This window comes from Sphaeramia orbicularis, chromosome 24 (assembly GCF_902148855.1).
Source record: "Sphaeramia orbicularis chromosome 24, fSphaOr1.1, whole genome shotgun sequence".
Classification (NCBI taxonomy): Eukaryota; Metazoa; Chordata; class Actinopteri; order Kurtiformes; family Apogonidae; genus Sphaeramia; species Sphaeramia orbicularis.
The window spans coordinates 40,209,013-40,235,804 of NC_043979.1; the positions used below are offsets into that span (position 1 = coordinate 40,209,013).

At 36.4% G+C, this 26,792-nt stretch overlaps 1 protein-coding gene and 1 long non-coding RNA gene across 2 annotated transcripts in view; both read left to right on the plus strand.

Annotated features, from left to right (window-relative positions):
* Positions 1 to 26,792, plus strand: part of sash1a (SAM and SH3 domain containing 1a) — an 813,502-nt gene that overhangs the window by 736,063 nt on the left and 50,647 nt on the right. The window contains 7 exon segments of the mRNA XM_030128283.1: positions 6,357 to 6,492; positions 6,815 to 6,919; positions 6,922 to 7,126; positions 7,128 to 7,233; positions 16,870 to 16,944; positions 18,660 to 18,803; positions 25,719 to 25,851. Of these exon segments, the coding sequence (XP_029984143.1) occupies positions 6,357 to 6,492; positions 6,815 to 6,919; positions 6,922 to 7,126; positions 7,128 to 7,233; positions 16,870 to 16,944; positions 18,660 to 18,803; positions 25,719 to 25,851 (904 nt within the window).
* Positions 8,197 to 8,559, plus strand: LOC115414925 (uncharacterized). The gene is made up of 3 exons (XR_003934730.1): positions 8,197 to 8,310; positions 8,345 to 8,355; positions 8,547 to 8,559. It is a non-coding gene; the product is annotated as an uncharacterized LOC115414925 (long non-coding RNA).

The following is a 26,792-nucleotide window of genomic DNA, read 5'->3' on the forward strand; positions in this document are numbered from 1 at the left end:
CAGTTTTTTTCATATATTTTATCTTCCCCGCCATCCTATTTAAAGAAATTAGTGAGGTTACCGTGGACACTTCATTTGGGGCGGCTCTGACTGAGCACAGACACAAACGTATGTACAGTACCATGGATAAATTCTAAATTCCCTATAGCAGGATGGAGGGGGTAATGTAGGTGGGGGTGCGATCAATACACAACGTCACTTACGTGAAAACGAAACTGAATCTTTCCGTACTTTCACTGTTGGCCTCCCGACTTCTATACCTCTCTATACCGCTGATCTTAGATGAAATTTTAACATTCTATCCTATATCAACAAGGTTCAAGGTGACTTTATTTGTACCCGTGGGTAGATTTGACAAAGACAAAAATTAAGGGAATTTTATCCATAATTTTTATACGTTTTAGTTAGTTTTGTAAGCGATAGAGTTTTAGTTAGTTATCATTTTCTTCTTTTAATTTGAGTTTTTAGTTATTTCATTTAACGAAAATGTTTTTTCAATTTTAGTTTTGTCATTTTGTTCATTTCGTTAACGATAATAACCTTGCTACACAGGTGCTTGGTCTTGGTGGTGGTGATGCCACTTAGCCACCTGGTGTGCATACCATCGATAAATGGGAAATTTCACACACTTTTGCTTGTCTGTCCGCATGCAGATTTTTCCTTCAAAACACAGTGAGGATGCAATGCCACTTTTGCATTTTCAGTTCAGATTGTTACTGACTAAACGTAGCCTCAACTGGTGGGTTGCAAACCCATTTTCAATGGGTTGCGAACCTTTGTCTAGTAAAAAATAACGTTAAGAAACCAGTCATGTGTTTTCTGTTTTTATGGAGCTGATCGACGCCCATTCACCCCCCCCAACAGTAGGTGGCATTAATGCACTGTAATGTTAATTAACACCAGACATTTCACAGCGTAAAAGAAACCCCAAAAGTTTCAATTCAAATCATGGAGAAACTCAGGTGTGACAACAACTACATCAGATAAGGTTTTACCAACATTGGACAAAACCTCAGTGTGTTTAATTCTTGAATAAGTGACTGAATGGACTTTTCATTTTAAACTGAATACACTTTTTATTCATCCATCCATCCATCGTCTTCCGCCTATCTGGGGGGCCAGTTCGCAGGGGTAACAGTCTAAGCAGGGATGCCCAGACTTCCCTCTCCCCAGACTCCTCCTCCAGCTCTTCCGGGTGGACCCCGAGGCATTCCCAGGCCAGCCGAGAGACACAGTCTTTCCAACGTGTCCTAGGTCTTCCCCGAGGTTCTCCCGGTGGGACATGCCCGGAACACCTCCCCAGGGAGGCGTCCAGGAGGCATCCGAAACAGATGCCTGAGCCACCTCAGCTGGTCCCTCTGGATGTGGAGGAGCAGCGGCTCTACTCCGAGCTCCTCCCTGGTGACTGAGCTTCTCCCCCTATCCCTAAGGGTGCGCCCAGCCACCCTACGGAGGAAACTCATTTCGACCGCTTGTATCCGGGATCTTGTCCTTTCGGTCATGGCCCAAAGCTCATGACCATAGGTGAGGGTAGGAACGTAGACTGACCGGTAAATCAAGAGCTTCACCTTTCGGCTCAGCTCCTTCTTCACCACAACTGACCGGTACAGTGACCGCCTCACTGTGGATGCTGCACCGATCCGTCTGTCAATCTCACGCTCTATCCTTCCCTCACTCGTGAACAAGACCCCTAGATACTTAAACTCCTCCATTTGGGGCAGTACACTTTTTAGTTTTGGTTCAAATGTACCCGATTTATTTTTAAAGGGAATATTTCCTTAGCATTGCCACGTGCTGGTCAGTTTGGTTTATCATGAAAGTAGTCTTCTGTGTTTCATACTGTGATATTCTGTATTATCCCAGATTCAAACACACACACACACACACACACACACCAGCTTTTCATTAAATACATTTGAGAAATTTTATCAATTTGGGTTGCAGCTTGTCATTCAGGGGTGATAGTGGGTCCTGAAGCCGGACCAGTTGAGGACCGCTGGTCTAATGCTGGGTTTCCACTACCTGGAACTGTCTCGACTCGGCTCGGGTTGACTCGACTCCGATCCCAGCTCCTATTCCTGGAGACCATTTCAATTACAGGATACTACTGACTTTCCAGTACCTGGACGTCATAGCGATGCGGCACGTTACTTCTGTGTCGTTTGCTCAGAGTTGTTGATAAACTCACTCGTTGCATGTTGTCTCGTCAAGCTCATGCTGAATTTTTACGTCTGAACCTCCTCGACAAACCATGGTGTAGTTTTGCGGGTTGTTATCATGTGGATTAACCCACCGCTATATTTACTGTCAACTTCTGCATCTGTTTTTTGTAAAACGGCGGGTCACAGAGACGACTGTCTGACCAATCAGTGGTCTGCAGTGTTTACACGTCACGTTTTAGTATCTGGCCCCAAGGTTATTATCGTTAACGAAAACTAACGAAATGACAAAAACTAGAATTGAAAAAACATTTTTGTTAACTGACATAAATAAAAACTACAATTAAAAGAAAAAATGATAAGTAACTGAAACTGTATTGTGTGCTTACAAAAACTAACTAAAACATATAAAAATTATAGATAAAAGTCCCTTCGTTTTTGTCTTTGTCAGTGTCGGATTGATACAAAATTGATTTATTTCACTCTAGCAATTTTAGCTAGCGGCACCATACGACACTTCACGCTCCGTCACTTGTGGTCACTTGTGGTTTCCAGTCGTCTTTTGGTCTCCACTCTACCTGGAAACGTGGAGACTAAAGTTGGGAGAAAGCAGCAGAGTCCTGTCTAAAATTAAGCATTTAGAAAAAAATGAAAACTAATAAAAACTAGCAAACCTGCTCTAAAATGAATTAAAACTAACTGAATTAGAGAAAAAAAAAGTCAAAACTAAATAAAACTAAACTAGAATGAAAAATCCAAAACTATTAGAACCTTGCTGGCCCTCAGTCCTGGAACCTCAGCGGAGGTGGTATCAAAAAACTAGTACAGTCTACTCTCGTTAAACCGCCCGCCGTTATACCGCCATTTTCGCTCACCGCCGACCAAAACCATCGCACAAAAATCCCCAATGCATTATCCATTAGCTACCGCCATTTCCGCCTATCGCCATCCGCCAGCCCAGTTCCATGCACAAACAACACTTATACCATTGATTTCCCGACCGTTATACCGCCAGCGTGATTGCCATCGAGTACACATACATTTTAACAATGCACTGAAACAAACGCGCCAGACGCTGATCGCGACAAGCTACGAGCAGGTCTACGGAACGGCCACCGTTCATTTATCGCAGAACACTCAGTAGGTCAGGATGTCGGGAAGAGGACGTGGGATTAAGCCAAAGCCTCAAGATGATGGGGTGTCATTTCCCGACACGGTATAATAATGCTTAAAATGTTTCCCCACTTTAAATGATCCCTTACAACATAACAGAATCAAGATTTATGTAGAAACGCGATTAGAACGGGTTAACGGAGGCAGCATAGACATCATATAGTAAAGACATGCACATTATGGACGCAACCCGTTGTAACGCCATTTTCGCTATACCGCCAATTTGGCCGTGAACGGAAGTTGGCGGTATAACGAGAGTAGACTGTACCAGGTACCAGATTCCAGGCCCTTTTCCGTAATGGAAATGCAAAAAGTTGAGTCGAGCCGAGCCGATACTACGTAGTGGAAACGCAGCGTAAATGAAACAGAAGTGAAAATGCAGTTTTTACTTGTTAGCTTAGCGCTGGAGGACAAGACTGCATATTATCAGGCAGAACACTGAGGCTTAGAGGCCTTTACTGTCTACTTCTGTGTGTGTGTGTGTGTGGTGTGTGTGTGTGTGTCTTTTTGGAAAAGACGCACTGAACCTCGACCATGCAACTGGCAGCGTGTGACCGAAGTGGCTGGGTTGCTGTGGAAACCAGTGAGAAATAGAAACAAATTAAGCCGTTGGAGCTCAGTGATAATGACGGGAGTTTGTGCCAGACGAGGTTTACGCCAAAACTCAGCTCATCTCATCATCGTCATCATCATCACATGGCTAGGGCTATAGTGAGACTGTGCACACACCGATGCTCACACATACAGTTTGGGAGAAAGCTGGAGTGTCTGCAGGGATGGAATTATTAGCGGCTATTATTCCGTCTTTTTCCACTCGGTGTAAATGCAGAGGTCGTCGGTAGAGGATGACACAAGGATGCTGACGCCCATAACGTACGATCAGTGTCCATCCATCCTTTTCCTCTGGAGTAGACAACCTCTGAAGGCGACATTGTCAAATTCATTCATCGTGTACATTTTTCAGTTTCCTGTGCATTGGTGCATTTTTTGCCATCATCCTTACAATCCTCCATTTCTCACCTCACTAACTTTGACTCCACCCTAAACAACGATCCCATCTGTTGCATTGTAACAACATTTTACAATCTCAGAGTATTTACCAAAGCTTGTGTTTTTTCTATGACTATTTTTTTGTTTTGTTTTTTTTTGTTATCTGCAAATTACACTGGTCAACAACACATTTATTGTTTAAGTTTTTTGAGCTGATTTAGGATAATTTTGGTGTGCTGAATCCAAATATCACATTAATTTTGCTCAATCAGGTCAACTTTCTGAACTCTGCTACATATTGGCTTTTTAACATTTTTGCTTACATTTATGGGCATTTTCACATCATATGATACAAAATTCTTTCATATTTCTTGCAATAAACGAGTTCTGAAGATTTGGCTTTTGCCAATTTATGATTGTTTTTGTTTTTTTTTGTTTTTTTTTTTTGCACAATGACGATTTAACGTTCAATTTACATGTACTTACCTTTATCAATATCTGTTATTCAATTTACAGGAATTAAAGTTTGCAACACTTAGTAAATACATCCTGTTAGAAAATGATTTTTTTTTTCTCTTAAAACCTATTTTGGGTGAGAACTATATAAAAAAATCAACTGATAAAGTCACAAAAATGTCATCAATTTTGTGAGAAGATCAAATTTTTCAAAATCAAATTGGCAAAAAAAAACCTGACCTGATTAAGAAAAACAGATGTCATTTTTGGATTTAGCGGTGCAAAATGGTCCTAATTCGGTTGAAAAAACCTAGACAACTTGCAAAAAAACATTGTTTTGTAACCCAGTGTTATTTACAGGGTTCACACGGATGCTTGAAATCCTTGAAAATGCTTGAATTGCAATGTTGTGTTTTTGAATTTTAGTTTTAAGTGTTTGAAAATGCTTACAATTCTAACTCTGATGTGAATTTAGTTTTATTTTTTAATATTAACTCTGCCAGGTTAGATAGCGAGCCAAAGCAACTTACAAAGAGGTGATACGTGAAAAATAAAAGTTTTCTTCAATTAGCGGGTGCTCTTAGGTCGACTCTAGGTACATTTTTATCAAGTATGCTTAAAGTATGCCGAGTGGCTTCCCTTTTTTTGTGCGTTTTTGTGTTCTCTTTTAATTTCTAACTTTTGCTATTACAAAACATAATTTTAGACGTTTATAGTATAATACAGAGTACATCTGCGAAAAAAATTAGAGCTGCAACCGATTAATCGACTAGGAGCTTGAAGTCGATGCAAAAAGTCCTGATTCGATTAGTCGACTCGAATTGATTGAAGGGAAATATTCTATTGCAGTTTTCCTGAACTGAAGCTTCTTTGTGCGTCACAATAAGTGTCCGTGTGAAACACAACAGTGGAACCAATGTTTAACAGCAGAGAAATGAAGGAAATAAAGCTTTGATTCAGGAGAATTGTGGTTGAATGATCACTTTGAGTCGATTAATCGGTTGCAGCTCTAATAAAAATCCCGTACTAAATTAAAAAATGATTTGGTTTCCGCACCATGTTTCTTTTAAAACTCTTCTTCGCTTGTTGTAACGTCCGTCAACATCCATTTTTTTTAAATTCACGTGACTCCAGTTACAGAAAAAAGGTCTTTCCATTGCAGTTTTGCGTGATATACCAATTGCGGTATGCTCGAAAACCACTCTTGCCAGCGCAAAAACTGTGTTTTGGCGGTATTGTCGTTTTTCCATTAGGTAATTTTTTATGCGCAAGTTATATTCGCGCAATTTGAGGGTCAGTGGAAAAGCAAAAATTGATAAATAATCATGAGAATACAGATATATATTTGACCTCAGCGATCAGGTGAAAATGACCCTAAAAAGTGCTTGAATCTGACCTCGAAAAATGTGTACGAACCCTGTATTTAATACACACCCGTACATTCTTTTTTTTTTTTTAAGGGTTTTTCTTTAACTCCAATGTGTTAGCTCTCTGTTGCTTTTAATTTGTTTACAGATTTATTGGGTGTTAAGTGTTTCTGTCCCTTTTAACATGTCGTCCCTCCCTCTCTCTCACCAGTCTCGTGAACAGTCAGACGATGAGCAATCTGAGGACTCTGTGAAGTTCAAAAGGCTTCACAAACTGGTTAATTCAACACGCAGGGTCAGGAAAAAACTCATTAAGGTGGAGGAAGGCAAGAAACATGGCTCTGAAGGTTTGTAAACATTTGTCTGGAATGATGAATACGATGCTGGATTGTTAAATATGAAAAGTTTTTTGCTAAATTCAGCTGTTAAATAGAAGATTAGTTGTTGAGAGATAACTAACAACTCCTAGCTAAAGGTACAGTTTTTTTCCCCCACAGATTTATGTTCTAGTCTGTCTGGGGTTTTGTCTGATTCTCTCACTTTAGGAATGTTGAAATATTTGTTGGCTAACTGTGGTTTCCAGACCGCTGACGGGTCATGGGACTGCAGAGTCTGATGTCTTAATCCTCCAGAGCGATGAACTGTCCACTGTTTGTGCTTTTCCTTTAGATTTTCTGAATCTGGAGCCGCCTCCCACTTGCGAGGACAACACAGCTCTTTACACAGGGGTTCTGAAGAAGCCTCCGTTGCCACAGGAGACCTCCCTGCCCTCCCTCACCAGGATCAGCTCTCATTAGATGGAGACACCGACAGTTTGACCACCTCCCCTTCCTCCAGCAGCCTGGACACCTGGTCAGGACACAAGCTCGTCAAAACTTTTAGTAAGTCTTCCAGTACTCACGGCCTCATCCGGCCCCCCAGGAGGACCCCAGTTGGCTCTGGGGGCCTGGGAGGTTCCATCTCCGGCGTGGGAGGTAGTGGACTCCTTCTCAGAGCTGGATGGCTGTGGATTGGACGACGAGGGAAAGCTGTCACGTTCTACCACCGACGGCGAGATGCGGAAGGCCCTGAGCTCCATCTCCCACGGGGTAAGTAACAATGAGGCCCTCTATGTCTATGGCCTCACCAAACCTCGTCCCAAACCCCACGCCCAGTCCCGCCTCCTGATATCCTTGGATGACAGCCCGCAAGGCAGCCCCAAACATCAACCCGCCAACCGGCACCACGGCAGCTGGACGCACCGGAAACCTGACCCCAATTACGCTTACTCGACCAAACACCTTCTGTACCAACGCTCGCGCAACGCCAAGACCCCCGTCTCCCCTCTGTCTGTCACCCCTTCCTCCCCCGTCCGCTGTGATGTCACCAAATCAAAAGGTTTTGGAAGCGGGGAGGGGGCTGGGTGTTCCCTTCTCGCAGGCTGCGTGGTCGAACGGCAGTCAGCGAGCTCAACATCACCTATGTGGTTGAACGGAGCCTGTACGGTCACCTCAACTGGGCCCAGTTGGTCCGCCCAGTTACCCTCAGCCGCGCTGAGCGCCGCTGTCTGCTGGAGGAGGACCGTGAAGCAGACAGGAAGTGGGCGGCCAGCGTGGACCGCTGCACCAAGCGTGTGCTCTTACGCATCCAGCAGAAGTCTGTGAGTTCGGACAATGAAGTTTAAATCGACCGCCTCGTGTGAGCAGGAGTCGGCGTACTTCAAAGTTGCAGAATAGCTCCTGAGTTTAAAGGCGCAGGTTTAAGGGCTCATTTATGCTAGCTTTACGTACATAAACAGGTACATCTGTTTCTAATGTTGTCCAGCGTCAGTGCCTTCATACTTCCGCGTCCAGTGCGTTTGAATGAACAATTCTCAATCAATCCACCAGAAGGCGCTGTTCTTAATTAACATACTTGCTAAATACCACGAAGAAGAAGAAGAAAGTCAATAATAAACATGGTGACAACAGAGGAGGTTTTACTAATGTGGATATTAATATTTATATTGATAAGTTATGCTAGCTTTACGTACATAAACGGGTACATGTGTTTCTAATGTTGTCCAGCGTCAGTGCCTTCATACTTCCGCGTCCAGTGCGTTTGAATGAACAATTCTCAATCAATCCACCAGAAGGCGCTGTTCTTAATTAACATACTTGCTAAATACCACGAAGAAGAAGAAGAAAGTCAATAATAACAAACATGGCGACAGCAGAGGAGGTTTTACTAATGTGGATGCTAATGTTTATATTGATAAGTTATGCTAGCTTTACATACATAAACGGGTACATCTGTTTCTAATGTTGTCCAGCGTCAGTGCTTTCATACTTCCGCGTCCAGTGCGTTGGAATGAACATTTCTCAATCAGTCCACCAGAGGGCGCCGCTCTTAATTAACATACTCGCTAAATACCACGAAGAAGAAGAAGAAAGTCAAACATAACAATAACAAACATGGCGACAACAGAGGAGGTTTTACTAACGTGGATGCTAATGTTTATTGATAAGGTTAGTTGTCATAAATATGTCGGTAGTTTTTCACTAACTCACACAGTCGCTCTTTGAAAAGTTACGCGATTTACGGAAATTATTCTTTCAAATCTCAACACTGCCTCCATGGTTCCCGGTGGTACCGCTCTGTATTCTCCATCTGGGTTCGCATCGGCAAGGTCCCGGAAAACGGACAGAAAAGTCTCTATAGTCTTTCTGTTGACTTTAAGGATACAATCGCGGCATTTAAATTTTTTGTTTTTTGGCAAATTTCACTGAATACGTCTCCAAATCGTCTCTAAATGTTATAATTCGGACTCGTTTTTGACATTTTCCGCTGCTTATGATGAGTATTTAGTGTGCTTATAATTCTGCATTTTCCTTAGAATCATACAGAAGGTCTCAAGTGGAAAACTGATCTAATCCAGCCCATGGTCTAGTTTAGATCCATTTTCTATTCAATTCAATTTTATGTGTGGAGCTCTATATCACAACAAGGTTTCCTCACAGGACTTTACAGAATTAGTTGAATATGAAAATAAACAACAGTCAAATAAATAGTAGATGAAGGAAATAGATCACTGTCAGGTTTACTTTTAAGCTGAAGGCCTAAATTATACAATCAGTAATAACAACAAATTGAAATACAATGTAATAATACAATTAAAATCTATTTAAAAATGGTCTAAAACAGGGGAGTTAAACTCATTTTAGTTCAGTTCCACATCCAGCCTAATATGATCTAAAGTGGGCCGGACCAGTAAAATAATATAAATAATAGGATAAGAACTTTTGAGTGAAAAAAGCAAATTCCGTAAAATAAAAAATACAGTTAAATATGCTTAAATATCCTACAACACACGCAAAAATACACTTAAATATGCTTAAATATTCTACAGTACATGCAAAAATACAGTTAATTATGCTCAAAAATCCTACATTACACACAAAAATACGCTAAAATATGCTTAAATATCCTACATTACACGCAAAAATACACTTAAATATGCTTAAATATCCTACAATACACACAAAAATCCACTGAAATATGCTTAAATATCCTACAATACACAAAAATACACTTAATTATGCTCAAAAATCCTACAATACACACAAAATACTCTGAAATATGCCTAAATATCCTACAATACACGCAAAAATGCACTTAATTATGCTCAAAAATCCTACAATACACGCAAAAATATACTTAAATATGCTTAAATATCCTACAATACACACAAAAATACACTTAAATATCCTACAATACACACAAAAATACACTTAAATATGCTTAAATATCCTACAATACGCACAAAAATACACTTAAATATGCTTAAATATCCTACAATACGCACAAAAATACACTTAAATATGCTTAAATATTCTACAACACACACAAAATACACTTAAATATGCTTAAATATCCTACAATACACGCAAAAATGCACTTAAATATGCTTAAATATCCTACAATACACACAAAAATACACTTAAATATGCTTAAATATTCCACAGTACATGCAAAAATACACTTAAATATGCTAAAAATCCTACAATAGACAAAAAATACACTGAAATATGCTTAAATATCCTACAATACACACAAAAATGCACTTAAATATGCTTAAATATCCTACATTACACGCAAAAATACACTTAAAATTCCTTAATTAAAATGTTTACATCTACGAACTGTACTTGAACATAACATGAACAAATATGAACAACCTTAAAATTCTTTAGTAAAATATGTACAATGTTAACAATATTATGCCTCAGTTTATCATTTATTCATGTAAATCACAACTTAGAGATCACAGCGGATCTACAAATACACCAAACATTAAATAACAGGGAGAATATGATTAAAATTCCACATACTTCTCTTAAGACATTTCAGATATTCGCTTTTTTTTTGTAAGACTAGTTTGTAAATGTAAACATTTTTGTGTAATTTTACATTTTTTACACTAAAACAAAGAGACAAATTTGCAGTTTTCATTATTTATAGTTTTTTATGATAGTATTTTATTGGTCTGATCCACTTTAGAATTAACTGACCTAAAATTATTTTAACATCCTTGATTGTTGATATTTTCAGTGTAATTTCTGTATTTCACAAATTCATCCCATGAGCCGGATTGAACCCTTTGGCGGGCTGGATTTGGGCCCCGGGCCGCATATTTGACACCCCTGGTCTAAAATGTTCTGCGTGAACTTTTTTTTTTTTTCTTATTTTGACTATAAAAAGGTTAGAAAATCTGCCCATATTTTTCCAGATCTTTCAAAAGCTGGCAATCATTTACAATTTACTGCTTGTTAAAATATTCCTAAAACTCCTTCTTCTCCATTTTCTCGTACAAGCGTAATTGAAATTACCGTAATGACTTGATAAAATCTATAAAGCGCAACGTCTCAGGTTTCAGAAACAGTTGGAATTTTTCCAGTCGTACAAACGGTGAAAGAGTTACAGCTATTCGAACTGTATGTGCGCAAAGTGTGTCATCGGTGACGCGTCAGGTTTTAAAGCGTGGAGCATAAATGAGCCCTTAGGATACAGACACAAACAACACACTAGAGCCAAATTTATTTCCTATCCGTTTAGTTTTATCTATACAAGAAAAGACAGAAATGAACATCTGAGTTACAAGTAAAATGGGCTGAATATCTATTACAGACTCAACTAGCCTTAGAGGAATGTCATTTCTTTGACCTTTAAGTGAATGCTTTCGCTTCCAGACTTTTTATATTTTAGCCGAATACAAAACGAAATGAAATGTTCAGTGCCCCAGTAGGGAGGGCATGTTACAGCAGGGTTTTTTTATGGCTTTTATAAATGTCAGATCCCTAAAGAACACACGCAGTCCTGCAGTCGCACTGATCCCCGTGGGAAGAAAAGATGTAATGCATACTCGACAACACACATATTTAGTCAACACCCTTATTAAGTCTAGTCCGGTATTAAAATGTCACTATAAAATATTCATTACTATACAAGCTGATGTTGACGAAACACCAAAACAGACCTTCTACATGTGCTGCATTTACCCATATGACATCGAATGGGTATATCTGATTGTACTTACCTGTAAATGTAGGTACAAATATCCTGTGTGCAGGTGTAAAAAGATGTAGTGACACGTTAAGTAGGTATGACAAGGTTCAAGGTTTGAGTTGCATTTTAGTGACATTAAGATCAAAAATTCAAGTTCTTGGTTATGGACTGAAAATAGATCAGTTTAGGGTCAAATTTTCTCAGGAATCTGAAATCATTTATGCAAAATCTGTGGTTAAATTGGCTTCATCATCAACAGAGCAAGTCAAAATCGAACAAATTGGTGGGCAGTTTCAAAAACGAATATGAAAATTTGGTTGTAAACAAAAAAAAAACTTGATCTCACTTTAGGAAAGTAAATGGACCTAAATAATATAAACTAATTTTAGCCCATGTAGGTGGGCATAATTGATTACATTTGGAGGCTAGAGATTGAAAATTTAGTGAATGCAAGTTTTTTTTTTACAATGGTATTATCGATTAATCCATTAATCATTAGTTGGTTGACCTTATCGATCAAATAATGATTAATTGGTAAGCTGCGATTTTCCTGAGAACCTGAATTTCTCTTTCAATAGGGTCTATAAGAATAAAAGCTAAATATTGTTTATATACTTAATGAAAATTCCTTAAGGATTGATTTATTGTAACTAGGCTGTTAATAATTAGTTGGTTGACCTTATCGATCGATTAACGATTAATTGGTAAGCTGCAATTTTCCTGAGAACCTGAATTTCTCTCTCAATAGGGTCTATAAGAATAAAAGCTAAATATTGTTTATATACTTAATGAAAATTCCTTAATGATTGATTTATTGTAACTAGGATGTAAATTATCGATTAATCCATTAATCATTAGTTGGTTGACCTTATCGATCAAATAATGGTTATTTGATAAGCAGCGATTTTCCAGAGAACCTGAATTTCTCTGTCAAAATGTCAAAATCTCTGGTTAAATTGGCTTCATCATCGACAGAGCAAGTCAAAATCTTACAAATTGGTGGGCAGTTTCAAAAACGAATATGAAAATTTGGTTGTAAACAAAAAAAAACTTGATCTCATTTTAGGAAAGTAAATGGACCTAAATAATATAAACTAATTGTAGCCCATGTAGGTGGGCATAATTGATTAAATTTTAGAGGCTAGATATTGAAAATTCAGTAAATGCAATTTTTTTTTTTTTTACACGATGGTATGTATTTTTTTCACTAACTAAAAACTGATGGGGGTAGGGTTAGTAAAAGTCATGATTTGACTTATCTAATATTAGAATATGCTTAATTTTTGGGTAATGCTTTATTCCCAACAGAAAAAGAAAGAGAATGGTGTATAATACATACAGATTTATGATAATATCAACTCTACATAAAGAATTATAAGTCCAATTCTTACCTAGAAGCCAAAAAATCTAAACAAATTTGTCACAGGAAGTCTTGATATGACGTCATTGATGAACTGAAATCACTGAAACTGATCCTCATTCAAAAGGCCAGACCATAAGCTCTTCTTTTAAGGTTAAAAGGAAGCAAGTTCAATGAAAATTTGCAAGCAGCAACAGGAATATTATGGGTTTTCAAATTATTTGTCACTGAAAAAGGGTTTTTGCCCATTTTCAGCAAACATCATGCAAAAAGTCACACAAGGACAAGTGAGACACATTTTTTGATGTTCTATTCTGAAACTACACAATTTTTCCAATAAATTCAACACAAGACACTGAGTGAAAGGTATACATTTATTCCGCAATATTTTTTTTCACAATAATGTCACATAATGATACTCAAAGTTTCAACCTTGTCGTATAGAGGAGCTATCCTGCAGCTTTGAGTACCTGAATCCTATCGTGTAGTAGTGAATTCACCGAGGTCGTTCTCATCCAAACAAAAAAAACAATTCCACTTTTTTCTGTTGTTGCTTTTTATGTCCTTTTTGGCCCATGCCGCTATAGTTGCAGATGTGATTTTTTTTTTTCGTTGACTTTTTTTTTTTCCCTTATAATTGCCTTCAGGAGGCTTTGTTTTTTTTTTTTTTTTTTCTTTTGGGTGCATGTCCATTCCATCGAACATCGCCATCACATTCAGAGTTCTTTTTGGATCGTCTCTTCAAACATGTTTGTTCTCCAAAATGTGCTTTTTTTCCTGGGAAGTTGTGATGTGGGCTGCAGCTGTGGACATCTAATGTAAAAAACATTTTGTCAATAAGCACCACTTGGGAAGTCTTCGTCCAGGATATGTGGAAGTTTAGACTAGAGTTAGACACTGTGGCTTTTTGCAGCAAAGGGGAGATGCCGTCCACTCCCCGAGTTTGTGCTGGATTTCAGGGTTCCTGCAGGGTCTCAAAAAGTCTTAAATTTCCTTTAAATACCTTAAAAAAGTCTTTAAAAGGTATTAAATTTGACATGGTAGGTTTTAAGTTATGTTGCCGTGAACTTGTTCGCTGTATTGCGTTTAAATGTGTCTGGGAAATGTCCGAACTACAAAGAAAGTAGCGTTAGTCGACTCAGTTTATATTGAAATTCTGAATCAATTATTGCTAACTTTAAGAAAGTATCCCAGAACATTCAGCCTAACACACGCTCAGACAGCAGGTCTTAATGCGCAATTCAAATTTTTGGGTGAAATCCGATGTTTTTTGTGTGCTTGTTCAAATTACACATTAAATGCGACTTCTATCAGTTTTGAGTATGAACTGAATGCGACCCTGAAGTGACCCGCATGCACAAAAGAGGTCCTGATGTAATACGTGACCATGTAGACACGTACTGTTTTTACCGAGGTAATACTCCTGGGACGCAGAATTGTGACATTTGTTGCATTTCAATGATGTAAAGGTCGGATAAATGCGATCTAGCTGTTCAGACTGAAGTTGCATTACAAAATATCATACATATCGGATTTAGGACCACATATGAAAGTGTCCTGGGTCAGATTTGTGCTGTTCAAACTGTCCTTAACAGATCGGATAAAGGTCACATATGGGCAAAAAAAAAATCGGATTTGGGCCACATTTGTCTACTGTCTGAATGTAGCTTTAGTCACGCAAGAATCGCCCAAGAAAGCTAACTTTAGAACTTTAAGGGATGGCTCGCAAGTGAAAAGTAAGCACGAGGAAGTGCAAATGTTATAATTCCTGGTTGAAGAAAAGATCGTCCACCTGGTTGACACGAGTTTGAAGTTTGCTCCACCTTATACAAGAAATCAATTCAATTCGAAACGATGGGAATCAAGGCGTTGGAGTAAATACGAACATTTTCCTAAATTCTAGGACTCACAAATTTTTGCCAGAATAGCCACGAAATTGGCTCTGAAATGGGCATTAAATTCTGTTCTAAAGCCACGTTTCCACTATGTGGTATCGACTTGACTCAACTCGGGTACCAGGTACTATTCCTGGAGGCCGTTTCCATTACAGGATAGTACCGATTTTACAGTTAGCTTCTCCCGGCATTGCATGAAGGTCCTTTGGTAACCGTGTGCTGTCATCTACTCAAAGAGTTGCCGATAAACTCGCTCGTTGCGTGTTGCCCTGTCAAGCTCACATTGAATCTTTCCATCGACCAACAAGGACAGAAATGTCTGAACCTCCTTGACCGACCACGGTGTCTTTCTTTCTTTATTTATTTAGGATACCCATTAGCTGTACCATAGCCACAGCTATTCCACCTGGGGTCCTTACAATAATCTTTACAACTAGTCAATGCAATCATTTTGCGGGCTGTCTGATATTTAGCCTACAGGTATATTAACTGTCAACTTCCAGAATCGCCCAAGAAAGCTAACTTAAGAACTTTAAGGGACGGCTCGCAAGTGAAAAATAAGCACGAGGAAGCGCAAATGTAATAATTCCTGGTTGAAGAAAAGATCGTCCATGGTTGACACGAGTTTGAAGTTCGCTCCACCTTATACAAGAAATCAATTCAATTCGAAATGATGGGAATCAAGGCGTTGGAATTACTAACATTTTTCTAAATTCTTGGACTCACGAATTTTTACCAGAATAGCCATGAAATTGGCTCTGAAATGGGCAGTAAATTCTGTTACAGCTAGTCAATGCAATCATTTTGCTGTCTGATATATTTAGCCCTACCAGTATATTACCTCTCAACTTCCGAATCTGGTTTATTAAAAACGGCGTGTCGCACATTGATGACTCGATGCAGTGACAATTCTCTGATCAATAGTGTTTACACGTCATATTTTAGTATCTCTTCACCCGTTTTGGAACGTCAGTCGAGCAGATGCTAAAAAAATAATAACCAGGTAGCAGATTACAGGTACTTTTATGTAATGGAAGCGCAAAAAGGCCTAGTCGAGTCAAGGAAATGCGACATAAGTAGTCTGAAAAAGTCTTAAATGTAACTTGTAGAAACCTGGAGGAACCCTGGATGATTTCTTTCTGTATTTGTTTATTTATTTTGATGACAGATGTGTATGTGCATGTCTGAGTCTCTACATGTTTGTCTTCGACCTACCGCCAAGTTTAGGAAAGCTTCAAACGGGCAGATTAGCGCTAAGATCTTGTATCTCATTGTATGGAATCCCTGTGTGTCTACCCTTACCTACCTCCGAAGTACAAACTAATCTCCATATCACCGTTTCCTCTCGGCAGAAACACTTTACCTCCTGTAAAAATGTTTCTGACGAGAATAACACATCGTAGGCTCCGAACAACAGTCCCTTAGATTGTTCACGTTTGCATACGAAGCCCAATTTTACATCTCTTAATTAACCACCAAGCGAAATCGCATCAGCCTGGGCCGCACTAAACTTATGTTCAATCATAAAGGGACAATAAATGCGTAAATTTAAGCCACATCAAGAGATTTAATTGAACTTCCTCTATTATTTTTGCACTTTTGAGCAACTTTTTGGAGTCTACTACTCTCCGTGGTCAATATAACAGCTCATTTGTCGAAGCCCCGTGCAGCAACTGCAAATTTAAAATAGGAGATCGTATAATAGTTGTGTGTTACATCATGTCTGTTGGCTGTCCACAGTCCCATATGACATCATGCCCCCTTTACACCGTATATATACAAACCATATACACATGTACATTAGTCAAACTGTTGCCTGTGTCGTGCCAAGCATGAATCATTGTGTGTTGACCCTCAGTGGGTGTGGATGGGGTGTTGGTTGCTCTAACTAAACCTTGGGAGAGTGACTCATTTTGATTGTGTTTTGCCCCCCCCCCCCCAAACAGAGAACGTGCAGTTTCGGAGGCTTTGACCTGTCCAACCGCTCCCTCCATGTGGTCAACACCGGCTCGGACGCTAACGTAAGTGGACGAAGCTGCAAAGAAGCACAATCTGAACGTTTTTTTTTCCTTCCACTTTCCTTTTTGTTTTTGTGATGTCTTTGGGCTGTTACTAGTAAGTAAAAAAAAAAAAAACTTGAATTAAGCAAAAAAAAAAAATCTTGAATTAGCCAAAAAATTCTTTAATTAAGTAAAAAAAAGTCTTGAATTAAGACCCAAAAATAAAGAGTCTTCAATTAAGTAAAAAAAAAATCCTGAATTAAGCCAAAAAAAAATCTCAATTAAGTTAAAAAAAAAAAAAATCTTCAATTAAGTAAAAGAAAATCTTGAATTAGCTAAAAAAAAAACTTCAGTTAAATAAAAAAAATCTTGAATTAAGACAAAAAAAATCCTGAATTAGCCAAAAAATAATCTTCAATTAAGTAAAAAAAAAAAAAAATCTTGAATTAGCCAAAAAAAAATTCTTTAATTAAGTAAAAAAAGTCTTGAATTAAACCCAAAAAAAAGAGTCTTCAATTAAGTAAAAAAAAATCCTGAATTAAGCCAAAAAAAAAATCTTCAATTAAGTTAAAAAAAAAAAAAAAATCTTGAATTAAGCCAAAAAAAAAAAATCTTCAATTAAGTAAAAGAAAATCTTGAATTAGCTAAAAAAAAAAACTTCAGTTAAATTAAAAAAAAATCTTGAATTAAGACAAAAAAAAATCCTGAATTAGCCAAAAATAATCTTCAATTAAGTAAAAAAAAAAATCTTGAATTAAGCAAAAAAAAAAAAGAAAAATCTTCAACTAAGCTAAAAAAATCTTCAATTAAGTAAAAAAAAGTCTTGAATTAAGCCAAAAAATCTTCAATTAAGTTAAAAAAAAAATTTTGAATTAGCCCAAAAAAAATTCTTCAATTAAATAAAAAAATCCTGAATTAAGACCAAAAATCTTGAATTACCCCCCCCAAAAAAAATTCTTCAATTAAGTAAAAAAAATCTTGAATTAAGCCAAAAAAAATCTTCAATTAAGCTAAAAAAATCTCCAATTAAGTTAAAAAGAAATCTTCAATTAAGCCAAAACAAATCTAGAATTAACAACTTTTTTTTTTTTCCTTTGTTTTAGTGCAAAAAAACCATTAAATTATGACAATATTTATGTTTCCAAACTATCCTGTAACACTAAAATGTGAGTAACCTGAACAAATATGAACAACGTGAAATGTCTAAAGAAAATTCAGCACAATTTTAACTCTTTTTCTTCCTGTTCCTCAGTGTTTAGTGTCTTTGTAGATCTGATCCATAATGCACATGGACAAATAAGAAGTTGAGGAATAATATTGTTAAAATTGCACTAAATTTTCTCACGTTTTTAAATTTAAATTTCTTTTTTTTTCAGTTTTTTTTTTTTTTTTTTGATAGTTTATAAAAGTAAGTATTTTTATAATTTAATGTTTTGTTTTGTTTTGTTTTTTACACAAAAACAAAGACAAAAATTTGGAGTTGTCATTATTTATATATTATTATGTTATTATTTTTCTGGTTCGGCCCACGGCAGATCAAATTTCGCTGAATATGGAACTGAACTAACATGAGTTTGACACCCCTGCTCTAATCGTTCCGTGCCTACTTTCTGCCCTTTTTCTCGTCTGTTTTCATCCTTTTCCGTGCTCTTCGTTTCTGTCTTTCGCCTCTCGCTGGAATGTCTTTGTCCTCTCGTCTCGTTGTCCTTTTGTTCTTATTTTTCTTTTTTTCGTAGAATAAAGAACAGGAGGCTATATACAGAGAAGTGGTCAAATCCCCCACCACGTCACGGATCTCACTGGGCAAAAAGGTCAAGTCGGTCAAGGAGACGATGAGGAAACGCATGTCGAAGAAGTACAGCAGCTCCCTGTCTGAGCAGGCAGACATACACTTAAACCCACATGCACCTGTTTGTACCGCAGGAACTTTCATTTAACCAGGAACTTTGAAAAAGCTCAGTGTGTTTCCACTGAAATTAACCAAGTAAAAAACTTTACTTCGACCTCAACTTTTCCTAAAAAATGTTCATGTTAATAATTCTTGAGGGGCGGGGCTATGAAGAATGCTGATTGGTGGAATACAGTTGCACCATTTGCACTTATTTCACCCACTATAGTTATTAGTTTTCTACAAGATTCACTTTGTGTTTTTTTTTTTTCAAACTATACATCTACATAAACATGCACTTACACATAAGGAACCACACAGACACAGTCTTATCTTATCTTATCTTATCTTATCTTAGTTTAGTTTAGCCTAGCTTAGCTTAGCTTATTCTATTTTATCTTATCTTATCTTATCTTATCGTATCTTATTGTATCTTATCCTATTGTATCTTATCATATCTTAGCTTAGCTTCTTATTCTATCTTATCTTATTGTGTCTTATCTAATTGTATCTTAGCTTATCGTATCTTAGCTTATCTTATTCTATCTTATTGTATCTTAGCTTATTTTATTGTATGTTATCTAATTGTATCTTATCTTAGTTTATCTTATCTTATTCTGTCTTATCTTATTGTATCTTATCTTAGCTTATCCTATTTTATTGTATCTTACCTCATTCTGTCTATCATATTGTATCTTATCTTATCGTATCTTAGCTTAGCTTATCTTATTGTATCTTATCTTATCGCATCTTATCTTATTCTATCTTATCTTATTGAATCTTAACTAATTGTATTATCTTATTGTATCTTAGCTTAGCTTATCTCATCTTATTGTATCTCATCTTATTCTATTATCTTATCTTGTGTATCTTATCTTATCCTATTTTATTGATCTTACCTCATTCTATCTTATCATTGTATCTTATCTTATCGTATCTTAGCTCATCTTATCTTATTCTATCTTATTATTGTATCTTAACTAATTGTATCTTATCTTATCGTATCTTAGCTTAGCTATCTTATTGTATCTTATCTTAGCTCATCTTATCGTCTATCTTATCTTATTGTACTAACTAAGTATCTATCTTATCGTATCTTAGCTTAGTATCTTATTGTATCTTATCTATATCTTAGCTCATCTATCTTAGTCTATCTTATCTAATTGTATCTTAACTAATTGTATCTTATCTTATCGTATCTTATTTTAGCTTAGCTTATTATTGTATCTTATTTTATTGTATCTTATTTATTCTATTTTATCTTATCGTATCTTAGCTTATCTTATCTTACCTTACCTTACCTTACCTTCCCTTACCTCACCTTACCGTACCTTACCGTACCTTACCTTACCTCACCTTACCTTACCTTACCTTACCTTACCTCACCTTACCTTACCTTACCTTACCTTACCTTACCTTACCTCACCTACCTACCTCACCTTACCTACCTTACCTTACCTCACCGTACCGTACCTTACCTTACCTTACCTTACCTTACCGTACCGTACCTTACCTTACCTTACCTCACCTTACCTTACCTTACCTTACCTTACCTTACCTTACCTTACCTCACCGTACCGTACCGTACCTTACCTCACCTTACCTACCTTACTTACCTACCTCACCTTACCTTACCTTACCTTACCTCACCGTACTGTACCTTACCTCACCGTACCGTACCTTACCTTACCGTACCGTACCTTACCTTACCTTACCTCATCCACCTCACCCTCACCTTACCTACCTTACCTTACCTTACCTTACCTTACCTCACCGTACCGTACCGTACCTTACCTCACCTCACCTCACCTACCTTACCTTACCTTACCTTACCTTACCTCACCTTACCTTACCTTACCTTACCTCACCGTACCGTACCTTACCTTACCTTACCTTACCTTACCTCACCTCACCTTACCTTACCTTACCTTACCTTACCTCACCTTACCTTACCTTACCTTACCTTACCTACCTCACCTCACTCACCTCACCCACCTCACCTCACCTCACCTACCTTACTTACCTTACCTTACCTCACTCCTCACCTCACCTTACCTTACCTTACCTTACCTCACCGTACCTTACCTTACCTTACCTTACCTCACCGTACCGTACCTTACCTTACCTTACCTTACCTTATCACCGTACCGTATACCTTACTTACCTTACCTTACCTTACCTTACCTTACCTTACCTTACCTTACCTTACCTTACCTCACCGTACCTTACCTTACCTTACCTTACCTTACCTTACCTTACCTTACCTTACCTTACCTCACCGTACCTTACCCCTTACCTTACTTACCTTACCTTACCTTACCTTACCTCACCTCACCTCACCTACCTTACCTTACCTTACCTTACCTCACCGTACCTTACTTACCTTACCTTACCTTACCTTACTTACCTACCTTACCTCACCTCACCTTACCTTACCTTACCTTACCTACCTTACCTTACCTCACCGTACCGTACCGTACCTTACCTCACCTCACCTCACCTTACCTTACCTACCGTACCTTACCTTACCTTACTTACCTCACCTCACCTCACCTTACCTTACCTTACCTCACCGTACCGTACCTTACCTTACCTTACCTTACCTCACCTCACCTTACCTTACCTTACCTTACCTTACCTCACCTTACCTTACCTTACCTTACCTTACCTTACCTCACCTCACCTCACCTCACCTCACCTCACCTCACCTCACCTTACCTTACCTTACCTTACCTTACCTCACCTCATCACCTCACCTCACCTACCTTACCTTACCTTACCTTACCTCACCGTACCTTACCTTACCTTACCTTACCTTACCTACCTTACCTCACCGTACCGTACCTTACCTTACCTTACCTTACCTTACCTCACCGTACCGTACCTTACCTTACCTTACCTTACTTACCTTACCTCACCTTACCTTACTTACCTTACCTTACCTTACCTTACCTCACCGTACCTTACCTTACCTTACCTTACCTTACCTTACCTTACCTTACCTCACCTTACCTTACCTTACCTTACCTCACCGTACCTTACCTTACCTTACCTTACCTTACCTTACCTTACCTTACCTCATCACCTCACCTTACCTTACCTTACCTTACCTTACCTCACCGTACCTTACCTTACCTTACCTTACCTTACCTCACCTCACCTCACCTCACCTCACCTTACCTTCCCTACCCTTCTTCTAATCATCTAGGAACGTTGCCGCATGCGTCCATTCCCTTGTTGTTCTTGGTCTTCCATATGTTCTGTATTTATAGACTGGGGTTTCTTTTAGCAGAAGCTTTCATTATTCAGCGGCCGTAAAGAAATAAATGAGCCTGGTTTTCTTCAAACATTTCACAGGATGTTTTGCAGTTGTAAGCCACATATTCTGTCCACAGGCTGTGAGTGGGTGGGAAGTATTTGTGTTAGTACAGAATAAACACACATCACTTAAACACACACACTTTTACCCCCCCCCCCCCCCCCCTCTGGGTGGAGTGTGTGTTTGGTGCTGAGCTCATACAATGATGCAAGTCTCCCCCAGGCTTAGGAAATGAAGACTTTAAGTGTGAGAGCCTGTAATGACCATCTCATCTGATTTTTTTTTTTTTTTTTTTGTTTTTTTCCTTGGGTTTCACCTGTACAGTGAGTCAGTTTTCTGCAGAAGAATGTGGAGTGTGTGAGTGTGCAGCAGTGATCCGTACACCGTGGTGGTTTAACACTGTGACCCAGATATCACAGCATGAGTCAGTGAGCACCGGCCGCAAAAAGAGCACAACAAATATGTGCGGGTGCATCCCACTGGCCTAATATCTGGGATATTAAAGGACACACTGCCATCTAGTGGACATGCAGAAACGCACACTCTGTTCAGCGTAGAAATGACAGAGTTTTATTTTTATTTTTTTTATAGAAATATATACATTTTCAAGATCAGACATTAAGATGCATCACAAAACTGATTTTTATTTATTTTTTTAATAGAGTTATATACATTTTCAAGAACAGATTATGAAGAGGCATTACAAAACAGATTTTAGTTTTTTGTTTTTTTAAATAGAGTTATATATATTTTCAAGAACAGAAATTAAGATGCATCACAAAACAGATTTTATTTATTTATTTTTTAAAAATAGAATTATATACATTTTCAAGAACAGAAATTAAGATGCATCACAAAACAGATTTTATTTATTTATTTTTTTAAAAATAGAATTATATACATTTTCAAGAATATACATGAAGATGCATCACTAAACAGATTTTTTTTTTTTTTTTTTTTAATCGAGTTATATACATTTTCAGGATCAGACATTAAGATGCATCACAAAACAGATTTTACTTTTTTTTTTTTTAATAGAATTATATACATTTTTAAGAACAGACATTAAGATGCATCACAAAACTGATTTTTTTATTTATTTATTTATTTTTAATACAATTATATACATTTTCAAGAATATACATGAAGATGCATCACTAAACAGATTTTTTTTTTTTTTTTAAATAGAGTTATATACATTTTCAGGATCAGACATTAAGATGCATCACAAATAGATTTTAATTATTTTTAAATAGAATTAAATAAATTTTCAAGAACATACACCACGATGCATCACAAAACAGATTTTTATTTATTTATTTATTTTAATAGCGTTATATACATTTTCAAGAACAGACATTAAGATGCACCACAAAACAGATTTAATTTATTTTTTTAATAGAATTATATACATTTTCAAGAACATAAATTAAGATGCATCACAAAACATATTTTATTTGTTTAAATACAATTATATACATTTTCAAGAATATACATGAAGATGCATCACTAAACAGATTTGTATTTATTTTTTTTAATAGAGTTATATACATTTTCAGGATCAGACATTAAGATGCATCACAAAACAGATTTTAATTTACTTTTTAATAGAATTATATACATTTTCAAGAACATAAATTAAGATGCACCACGAAACAGATTTTATTTTATTTTATTTAAATACAATTATATGCATTTCAAGACTATACATGAAGATGCATTATAAAGGAGATTTTAGTTTATTTTTTTTAAATAGAATTATACATTTTCAAGAACATACATGAAGAGGCATTACAAAACAGATTTTTTTTTTTTTTTTAATAAACTTATATACGTTTTCAAGAACATACATTAAGATGCATTACAAAAGATTTTTTTTTTATATAGAATTATATACATTTTCAGAACAGACATTAAGATGCATCACAAAACAGATTTATTTATTTATTTATTTTTAATAGAATTATATACATTTTCAAGAACAGACATTAAGATGCATCACAAAACAGATTTTTTTTTTTTTTTTTTTTTTTTTTTTTTTTTTAAATACAATTATATACATTTTCAAGAATATACATGAAGATGCATCACTAAACAGATTTTTTTTTTTTTTAAATAGAGTTATATACATTTTCAGGATCAGACTTAAGATGCATCACAAAATAGATTTAATTTATTTTTAAATAGAATTAATACATTTTCAAGAACATACACCACGATGCATCACAAAACAGATTTTTATTTATTATTTATTATTTTTATTATTTATTTATTTATTTATTTTAATAGCGTTATATACATTTTCAAGAACAGACATTAAGATGCACCACAAAACAGATTTTAATTATTTTTTTAATAGAATTCTATACATTTTCAAGACATACATTAAGATGCATCACAAAACATATTTTTGTTTAAATACAATTATACATTTTCAAGAATATACATGAAGATGCATCACTAAACAGATTTGTATTTATTTTTTTTAATAGAGTTATATACATTTTCAGGATCAGACATTAAGATGCATCACAAAACAGATTTTAATTAACTTTTTAATAGAATTATATACATTTCAGAACATAAATTAAGATGCACCACGAAACAGATTTTATTTTATTTATTTAAATACAATTATATGCATTTTCAAGACTATACATGAAGATGCATTATAAAGGAGATTTTAGTTGTTTTTTTTTAAATAGAATTATATACATTTTCAAGATCAGACATTAAGATGCATCACAAAACTGATTTTTATTATTTATTATTTATTTATTTATTTTTTTAATAGACTTTATACGTTTTCAAGAACATACATTAAATGCATTACAAAAGATTTTTTTTTTTATAGAATTATATACATTTCAAGAACAGACATTAAGATGCATCACAAAAGATTTTATTTTTTATTTTTTAATAGAATTATAATTTTCAAGAACATACATTAAGATGCATCACAAAACAGATTTTTAGTTTGTTTTTTTAATAGAATTATATACATTTTCAAGAACATACATTAAGATGCACCACAAAACAGATTTTAAGTTTATTATTTAATTAGAACTATATACATTTTCAAGAACATACACCACAATGCATCACAAAACAGATTTTATTTATTTTAATAAATTATATACATTTTCAGAACATACATTAAGATGCAATCACAAACAGATTTAATTTTTTTTTTAATAGGAACAGAGCAGCACAGCCAATGATCAGGAGGGGGCGGGGCCTGAAGTGGCTCATTTGCATTTAAAGGGACGGCGCTCAAAACCACCTTTCTGGTGTCATTACTCAGAAATAGGGTTGAAGATGGACCTGTGGAGTTGAATTAATGAAGAATTCAGACCCAAGCAGAGCATTTACAGTTTATGTAGACCACAGGGAGATGTTTGAAAATGCATAATTCCATTTCAAAAACCTATTATCACTCCTTTAAGTGAAACCAGCTTCTTTTATTACCATCATCCACTCATTCTTCTGACCTGGACGTCTCATTCTTTTTTTTATTCACTGCACAGCGTTTGCTTTGTGTCTTTACCCTGCTGTCCTTTCATTATCTGTTCTGTTCCTGGGTTCTAGTCCAGTCCAGACGGAGCCCCTGGTTCCCCACAGTCACCTCAGCCTGATACCGACTCTCTGGAGAAGCCCAAGCTGAAGGCTGGAGGTTCGGTGGAAAGCCTCCGCAGTTCACTGAGCGGACAGAGTTCAATGAGTAAGTCCAGCCTGGGGGATCATGGGTATTGGGGAAAAGATATTTTGAAGTGGATTTTAGTTCGAAGTAAGAGGGATGGAAGAAAGAAGGAATACGACCAAAGTACTGATAGAATAGACCTGGTTCTTTCCATAGAGATCTGAGCATGCTCAGTTCACCCCCTGCCGTCTGTGGAATGGGGGTAAAACATAGAGCAGTGAGTGAGACCGACTCACTATAAAAATAGATGGTTTGTGTTTTTTTTTTTTTTTAAACACCATTTTTCTTATCATTTTTTTGTTTCACTTGTGTTTACAGTGTTGTACTGATGTTCCTTAAATTTGTTTTACTTTTTTTTTTTTTTAAACATATATATATATATATATATATATATATATCATGCAAGTAGGGATGTAATGATTGCCGGTATAACGATAAACCGCAGTAAAATTGCCGACGGTTAGTGTTACCGTTTAAATTCTAATTATCATGATAACCGTGTTTGATTACAGCACTTTTAGGAGAAAAAACGCCTATATAAAGATCTGCTTTTACGTCAAATATTTGAGTATAGTTTTAATTTTATTACAGTTTTGATCAGACAATGTTAGAACTGATTTAGGCCTAAAACTATGTTAAAAAGTAAAATTTCAAAAACCTCCTTATGTTTTTTGACAACGGGGGCTATTGAACTTTGTGCTTCCACTATAATAATACAATGTTTGGTGCATTTATGAAATTATACAGCTACAATACGAAAACATTCAAGATTAGTACAATTTTCTAATGATGTCACTATTTCCAACAAAATGACATTGTGTAAGAGATAAAAGCTCAATTTTCATGTATATAGTCTGACTTTTACCCTTGTGAGGTGTTCAGATTCTTGTTCTTCAGCCAGTGTTCGTGGGTGGATGGTCCTGCTGCTTTTGTGGGTTTTTAATTCAACATTCATACAATTT